The 8553-nt window shown below is 51.0% G+C and overlaps 1 protein-coding gene and 1 long non-coding RNA gene across 3 annotated transcripts; one reads left to right on the top strand and one right to left on the bottom strand.

Annotated features, from left to right (window-relative positions):
• Nucleotides 1-615: 615 nt before the first annotated feature.
• On the bottom strand, nucleotides 616-2537 carry LOC124654652. 2 transcript variants are annotated; one of them, XR_006988411.1, is made up of 4 exons: nucleotides 2380-2537; nucleotides 2029-2143; nucleotides 1062-1401; nucleotides 616-957 (listed from the first exon to the last, which is right to left on the bottom strand). It is a non-coding gene; the product is annotated as an uncharacterized LOC124654652 (long non-coding RNA). The 2 variants fall into 2 exon arrangements; XR_006988410.1 differs by lacking the exons at nucleotides 2029-2143; nucleotides 2380-2537 and having other exon boundaries at nucleotides 1062-1557.
• Nucleotides 2538-7150: 4613 nt separating this feature from the next.
• Nucleotides 7151-7935, top strand: LOC124657748 (extensin-like). The gene has a single exon (XM_047196262.1). It carries the CDS (start codon nucleotides 7196-7198, stop codon nucleotides 7751-7753), a length of 558 nt encoding a protein of 185 aa, XP_047052218.1. The 5' UTR covers nucleotides 7151-7195; the 3' UTR covers nucleotides 7754-7935.
• Nucleotides 7936-8553: the final 618 nt, after the last annotated feature.

Below are 8553 nucleotides of genomic sequence, written 5' to 3'. Positions count from 1 at the left end.
ACAGTGTATTAGAAGGGTAGCAGCTTTTATACTTGCTGGGCGTTTTGGTAGATGGACAAGAAGTTAGAGCAGGAACGTGAAGTGATGGTCGAGAAGATGAAAAAATAATGTGATGCCGTGGAACAGAAGATAAAGCAGAATGTGAAAACATGTTCCGTGAGTTGAAGATAGTCCATGAGGAGATGGACAAAAAGGTGCAACAGGAGCGCGAGGAGATGGACCAAAAGGAGCAACGGGAGCGCGAGTCAGGACGAACTATCAGCTTAGTCACATTTACTTCAGCTTGGCATGTGATCCAAAACTGAGAAAATGTGGTTCTTGAAAAACTAGCATATTGAGTTTTGAATCATTTTTTAATCATTCTATCAAACATTTATTTATTTAATCAAGATGTTCTTTACTTGAGCTCATTGCAATTTATATAAGATGCTCTTTACTTGAGCTGATTGCAATTTGGTTATACATTAGCACAATGGACAGGGGCTAATCAAGTTGTGTATATCTGTTTAAATATAACATGAAAGAAAGGGAATCCAACAGCAGTATGGAATAAGCAAAAAACAAAACAAAGAATCCGTATTTTTAACTCTACTCCTTGGTACCAGAAGCATGCGGTTTACTCAACAAAGTGGACTGTTACATTTATTTATCCATTCAATGCCAAAATATGGTCATATATAAGAGCAGATTTGACAAAAGCACATGCTTATCTTGATAATTAAGCTACAAAATGGCATCCATAGGATCACAGTCAGGGTGGCAGATGCATGTATTGATTTAGACCCCAAGAGATGTATGCACATAACATCAGGCCACTACCACAAGTGAAATTTACAAATCCATGTGCTAATAAGATGTCTTCTCAATGCATCCTCTGCTTTCTAAGCCTGTCAAGCCCTTCACCATCTTCCAGTGGTCCATAACCAAAGCTGGAGGTATGTGCACCATTTTAGCCACCTGCAGATCAGCACAAGCAAAGTTAGATGGACAGAAAGTTCATAAGGTTCTGTGTGATTACAAATACAAAACGATAGATGCCTGATTGATAGCACGGACCATACCTGCTATGTTCATAGCAGCACAAGCTTCTATCTTCACGCATGACACTGACCATTTCATCTTGGATCGTCTGCATTCAAGCAGAGACATCATCATGTTCCTGGAATACTGCACAGACATAGTAGAATCAGTACTGACACATACTCCTACTGCTGCATTTCATATCCAATATCTGAGTTAAAGAATATGTTGTGAGTTAGCAACAAAAGAAAGCCCAGGTTCCTAACAACTGTGAATTTTAATCGACGTATTTATGATATCCTGGTTCTTCACTCCTGGTGATCTTGAATCCAACATGGAAATCGTGGTCTCTTGGATCTTGTATGTAGAACTAGTCCTTACCTGATTATATACTACGATAATCAGAATAATACAAGTTGCAATATTATAATACAAGTCACTAATGACAACCAATTCTAGTCTTCCCCTCCTTCCTGCCAACCTACTGCTGCTAATATTATATACTCTCGACACTGCCATACAAAAGAAATGGCTCCACATAAAAAAGATTGTATGTAGAACTAGTCCTTACCTGATTATATACTACGATATAGAATGGTTAAGTTCATAGTTATAATGGTACCAGTCAAACAAAGCATCCGAGGCCATGCACTTGCCGTAAATATATAACTAGCCCTACCAGCAATATTGTATCTAGTGGTGAACATGTAATAGCATGCCCTTTGCAATGTGATTATAACATAAACAAATTATTTTTCTATAGTTTGTTCACTGAATGTTGTCCGCATTCTTCGTGATTAAGCTAACAAGCAGTATTGGATAGAGAGAAACCTTGCTATGTGTAAAGATAAGTCAGAGATGTGAACAAGTAGACTTCATGGCTACTAAAATGCTTTATTTGAGCCAGTGAGTAAAATGAAAACTGATATATCTTTAAAAAATTGTAGTACAAACAAACATTATGCTATGAAGATACAATGGATGTCCAAGCAAAGTTGCACAACTCACAGAGTATCCTTAGACATCACGAGCTGAGCAATATACATAAAAATAGACAACCGCTGCGTAGCAAGAAGAAGCAACAACGGTCTCAGACTCCAGCTCCAGCCTTCAATTCTTATATCTGCAAGAATCAAGAGAAGAAATAAATAAACTTTCTACAATGTTTCAGAATAAAATCGAGCTCCTAAGTAAATTCACATGCTAACTGAATCTCCAGGCAACAAAAAGAAAAAGAAACATAATGGCACTTTGTGTGCAAATCTTAGTGTTGTACTACTTAATACTGTGGTTCCATAGCGAAGAACAAGCAATATGCTAGTAGTAATGTAGTATTATTTTTTATGAATCGGAGCTTACCGACGGCCACAGAAGCGATTGAAGGAGGCGACGTGGATGAGGAGGCAGAAGATGCGTCCGCCGTGATCTCGGGCGGCGCTCGTCAGGTACGAGTTGGATGCTCCCGGCGATCCCGGCGATGGTGGCGGCGGCTCGTGTCTCGCGGCTGCGACGGACAAGACGGGGCCTCGCGACGGGGGGAGGGGGCGGCGGCTCGTGGCTGCAACGGAGGAGAGGGGAGTTCGCCGGAGAGGCCAGGGCCGTGAGTCCCCGCGACGGGTGGCCGGGCGGCGGCTCGCCGCTGCGACGGAGGAGAGGGGGTGCGAGGGAAAGGCCGGGGCGGCGACAGGGGAGGGGCGGCGGCGGCGGCGGCGGCGACTGCGGGGCGACGGCAGCGGGAGCTCGTGGGAAGAGCAGGACGAACACACTTGCTGTTCCTATCTGATCTTGATTTTGATTTGATTCTGATTTAATGAGTTGACTCAAAAACGTCCGTTCTGAAGCGTTGTAGCATTATAGAACCTATAGAAAATGTATCACTGATTTAATCGACGGTCACGAAAAATTAGATTAGATGGAACTAAAAGTCAATTAGATGGAACCAAAGTTCCATGCCAATCACCGTAAAAGACCTCTTAGATCTATAATGCTTGTTATCCTTCGGAGGCTGGAACGTACGCAGCCTCCGGTTGCTCGGCCGCTCGATGGAGCCGATCGTCTGGGTCAAACTGCTCCCGCACATCACGTGGGTTCACCTTATCTCTATCTTCTCCTCTAGTTTCTCTATCGTCTTCATGCGCGCACGCCCGTGAGCTCCTCCGCGCGCAGTTTTGCTCGCGCCTCCAAGCCTTTGCTGCGCTGCCGTTCACCCAAGTCGCCGCGCCGTCGTTCACCCAAGCCGCCCAGCTCCTACCTCCGCGAGCGCATCACCGCCGGCTCCCACCTCCGTGAGCGAGGCCCCACGGGAATCCTCCATGGCCTCCAGTCCTCCTCCTCCGCGAGCTGCCCCGCCATGGCCCTCCTCCTCCACGAGCTTCCTCGCCGTCGCTTCCCTCTACCGAGCGCGCTCTGTACCGGGGCCGCCACCGGTCCGGCGAGGTTGTGCGCCGCGACCTCCGTTCCCGGCGGCGGTCAGCCTCTACAGGAGCGCGGCGCTAGCTCCTTCCCTCGCGATGGACGGCCTCCACACCGCCGCCTCCTTCCTCCGCGCGTCGGCTCTGTCCGCCGTGATGGCCGCCGCCTCCTTCCCCCACGGCGCCGGCTCCGTCTACCGCCTCCTTCCCGGTTGCCGCCTCCTCCTTCCCCCGCGGCGTCGGCTCCATGCGCCGCCTCCATCCCCCACCATGGTTGCACGCCTCCATCACGAGCGCCACCGAGCCCGACTCCATGGCGCTGCTGCAAGCTGCACGTCACCGGCTACTCCAATGTCGCAAAATATCCACAACTGGTGCTGCAAAACTGGCTGCATCATGCTTCCAGCGGTAGACGTAGTTGCTTCCAGCGGTGGGAAGAGGTGCTGCCATCGGGGACCTTGATGTCGTTGAGCATTAGTGCTACCATTGTTGGGCGAAGATGCTACCAGTGAAGTTCGTCGATGCTTTCATTGGCGGTGGGAGATGCTGCGACGAGGCGTCGGTGCGGCCAAGGAAGAGCGGTGCTGCTACCATTGTTGGGGGAAGGTGCTACTAATGTATGTCATAGATGCTACCATCGGCGGTGGGAGATGCTTCAAGGAGATGGGCGGTGCTGCAACAAGCGTTGATGCTGATGTTGGTTGGGCGGTTGTGCTACCGGTGGTGCTGCCATAGGTGGGTGGTGGTGCTACCGTCGGCAGGGGTGTTGCTGCATGGAGGGGCGCCGGTGTTGCAAGGAGAGGTTGCGGTGCTTGCTTGCCGGAGTTCGGATCTTGCGGCGGTGCCAGAGCGAATAGTATTTCACCGTGCTACAATAGTATAAATCTTTTGCTACAAATATTGGTTCTGCTAATTTAGTACATTTTTGTTACTACAAGGACTCCGGCGATGTCTCCGGCGAGGTCCATTTTTATTTACTTCTAGATGAACCTTTTTTTGCTTCAATGAAGCAAAAACGGGACTATTTTTGTTGCGACCAAACAAAGTCTAAAGAGCCGTCGCAGCTCTCCTTCTATTTTAGTTGAACCGTTTTTTGCTTCAATGAAGCAAAAGCGGGACCTTTTTTGCTGCAACCAAACGAAGTCTAAAGAGTCGTCGCAGCTCTCCTTCTATTTTAGTTGAACCGTTTTTTGCTTCAATGAAGCAAAAGCGGGATTTTTTTTGCTTCAATGAAGCAAAAGTGGGATTTTGAGACGAAACTAAACACAGAAGTCGATCTAACGGTTCAAACTAGTTTAATCCAACGGCGGAGGCTGAGGGGTTTGCAGCCTCCGGAGGATCCTCAGCGCTGCCCTATTTAGATCTATCTATGGTTACGCGTTTTTATCAAAGGGGTGCTCCATCCATTAACTACTTCAGAACCACATTCCCTCCTGGTGAATACTACCGCTAGGCCATCCACCACCATGGGTGATCCAATCGTTATATTGATGCTTGCTTCGGTTAGAAAATCGCGCGTGCATGTAATTCAATTGGCGCCACAAAATTTATAACACAGGTAGAGTATATGAAAAATATGGAATATGTGTATTATGACTTCCCTTTGTAATACTCGGGCACCACCAGCATGTTGTGTTTGTGTAGATGACAGTGATCAGGAAAGTCGATAAAGTGAAATATTGGAGCAAAGGATAGTTCACCAGATAAAGTGAAAATATCGATGCCACCACTTATATATACCTCTTGTAAGCCGCCAGCTAGGATTTATCAGATTATAAGATAATCACCGACGTTTGTAAACACTCTCCTCGATATGGTGAAGTATTTGTTGGCTGACGCTCGTGGTTTTCCCCCTGTTGGAGGGATTTTCCAAGTTAAATCTTGTGTCTGTTGTGCTTTTCTTTATCGTTTTTCGTTATTTGCTTGTCGCGTTTATAACAGTTGAAACTCTTGCTGGAGACGAGGATTGGGAGCCGGAGATGCCGGGGAAGCATTCGTCAAAAAAAAATCATGCTAGCGATTCCGGGCATCTCCAGCGGCGCGGCGCATTTTGGACGCCGAAAAGTGGCCGCGAGCGTCCGTTTGCGTCGCCCCGCGGACATATTTTGTCCGCTCGTCCGTTTGCGTCTGGGTGTGCTCCCACCGGGGCGACCCATTTTTTTGAATTGCAACATAGTACAAACATTGAAAGTAGTACATAAAAATGCATAAAAACTATACAAAGTAGATCTATAGGCCTAGACTACTTGCTTCCTGACGGGCCGGCACCGTCGTTGCGTCGCTCCGTCGCCTGCTTCTCCGCCGCCTCCCGCGCGGCCGCTATGGCTCAGTGCGCCGCTGCGTCCTCTTGCAGGCACTGCTCCAGCCTCGCATTGGTGGCCTCGTCCTTGAGCGTCTCGAAAGACTCGACGAGGGCCCGCTGCTCCGCCGCCTTCTCCTCCGGCGTCGGCGCATCAGGGTCATCGGAGGACCAAGATATCTCCGAGTCGGAGTCCTCGGCTACAGCGGCGGCCGCCAGCCTGCGATGTTCCAGCTCGGCGTCCAACGCCGCGTGGCCCGCCAGCTCCTCCTCTGCTTCCTGCGCCGCGAGTGCCAGGGCCGCGGCGTCCCTGACCGGGTGGAGGAGATCGGTGCTATCTTCGGAGTCGAACTCCTCGGAGGAGCTCGACGCCGGAGGAGGTGGAGTGGGAGGTGAAGGTGGAGGTGGAGGTGCGGCAGCCTGGCCGCGTCCGGCGCTGCTCATGGTGGATCTGCTTGAGAGGAAGCGGCGCTACGGCAGCGGCGCCTAGGGTTTGTGGGGAGGAGATGAGATGCTCGTGCCCCTGTATATATAGCGTGGAGGCAGGGCGACGGCCGCGCCACGCGTGGCATCGCCATTACTACGTGCGCAGAGGTAGGCGACGGCCGCGCGCCACGCGAGGCATCGCTATTAACGCGGCCGCAGACTGCTGAAGCGACGCCTCGGTGCCAGTACTGGCGGAGAAGACTCATCGACGCTGCGCACGCTCGCGGAAGCCGAGGCACGCCATTAACGTGGCCCTGCAAAGGCTGCAACACGCCGCCCGGAAGTAATGTAGCGGAAGACGAAGCAGTTGTGCCGCTGCCAGGTGGCCCCGTGCGAGGACCGAGCGGACATTTTCCGCGACCGCCGAGCGTCCGCCGAGACGCAAATCTGGCGCATATTTGGGCCAGGTTTGCGTCTCCGCGGACGGCCCGGTCATTTTGCGTCGCCCGCTGGAGGTGGTGCCAGACGCATTTCCGGTCACGGCGGACACAAACGGTCGCTGAGCGTCCGTTTACGTCGCGCCGCTGGAGATGCCCTCATAGCTTTTTTTGGGTATATTTTGACTGCTCGAAGAAGTGTTTTGTGCGAACAATCATCAGCGGAATGGCCGTTCTATAGCTACGCTACTCTTTGCAGTCCTGATCTCTTGATATAGAATGTTAGTAACTGCCTAACTTATAGATTTGTCATGGGGTTAAATAAGACTCCATAGATCCGTTGGATAAGAATACATTGCATGATTAGGCGAGACCACAGGAAGTTGGAGTGGGCGATGGAATCTGATTCTTCGCCAAAGTGACTGACCCCTTACATTAGGTCAAGTCAATGTCAATACTACACAAATGCTTACTGTCTACTAAGCCAGATGACTATGTACCTAGTTCCCTATATAAATCCCAGCTGTGAGCCTGTAGCTAGGTATACAGAAATCTTGAAAGATAAGTAGGGGTAGATAGACACACAGAGCCAGTGGTCGAGCATGTCTGGATGCCCATCTTTTAGCCTCTCCTGCGACAACAACCACTGGAACTGCTGCGGCAGCGCCAAAGAACCTGACCAGCACGGTGATGGTTCTTTGCCAAAGCAGCAGCAGCCGTCGGCACACCATCTACCGCCGACGCAGCCACCAACGTCCGTGGTGGCGCCGCCGCCGTCAGAATCGGTGCCTGCACATCATGTGTCGTCTCCGGTGGCACCCTTCAACGACAAGGTGCATGAGCCGCCGGTGACCGCGGCGACGCCGATTCCTGCCGCCGTGCCACCAAAGAGATACGAGCCGCTTCAGCCTGCCCGGACAGCGGTGACACCTTCCCGTGTGCCGTCCAAGACGTACGACGACGGCGGGGTGCAGGCCGTGACGACGATGCGTCCTCCTCTGCCCCACAGAATTTACGAGGCCCCGGCGCCGGCCGTAGCGCCGCTGCAGCCAGCGACCTCAAGACCTCCTGGTGCTCCTGCGTCGCAATATCCACCGGCGCGTCACCCTCAGCACCAAGGTACATGTTTCCGTGGGGAATCTTATTCGCAGGCCTATTAGGTTCGGGAACATGTCGCCGCGGGAATATTATCAGCACCAGCCGTTGTTGCAAAACCGAATGTCCAGCGCAGACATAAGAGTGATTGGATAGTGTACGTGCATTGTTGTCGCATCCTTTGTACTATTCAGTATCAGAGAAAATAAATTCATCCACTCAAAGAGTCAAAGTTCTTTGCACAATATGGTATCAAATGCCCCTTCAGGTAAATTCTCGTGGTTTCTGGATCATGTAGGATTTAAGAGGCCCAAAGTGCCTTTTACACCGCCTTGTGTTTATTTCTGTGCACTGCATTGATTTACATCTATCACACAGTACAAACCTCAAAAGTAAGTAAAAAAAGATAACTGTCCTCATATAACAAAAGCGGGATAATAGAGTTTCGCCATGTATGTGCGCCTAAGAGCATCTCTAGCAGAACCTGAACTCGTGGCGAAAACCGAAAAATTCCGGCGAGAATAGGGGTTCGGTTCAGAGATGGGCCAGAATGGAGCCCAAACTCGCGGCCTGGCCCGTATAACATGTTCGGGCCCCCGAGAAATCGAGCGGTCTCCCCGTATTAAAAGGGGCTGTGGAGGGGAGTTCGGTTTCTAAACCCTACTCCCCTCCGCCGCTTTCACTCCCGCCGCCGTCTGCCTCCTCTTCGGCGAGCGATTCCGCCAGCTGTGACGCCACTCCGCCGCTCCGGCCACCACACCTCCGTCCGCAATGGGCCGAATAAGGCGCGTAGGTAGGGAAGGTGGCCGAATCGGCGGCGGAAAAGCACCTCGGCGTCTGCCGAGTGTACGGGAGGAGGCGGTAC

Source organism: Lolium rigidum, chromosome 5 (genome assembly GCF_022539505.1).
Source record: "Lolium rigidum isolate FL_2022 chromosome 5, APGP_CSIRO_Lrig_0.1, whole genome shotgun sequence".
NCBI classification, from domain to species: Eukaryota; Viridiplantae; Streptophyta; class Magnoliopsida; order Poales; family Poaceae; genus Lolium; species Lolium rigidum.
The sequence above is the reverse complement of the archived record's forward strand: the minus strand, read 5'-3'. Positions and strand labels throughout refer to the sequence as shown.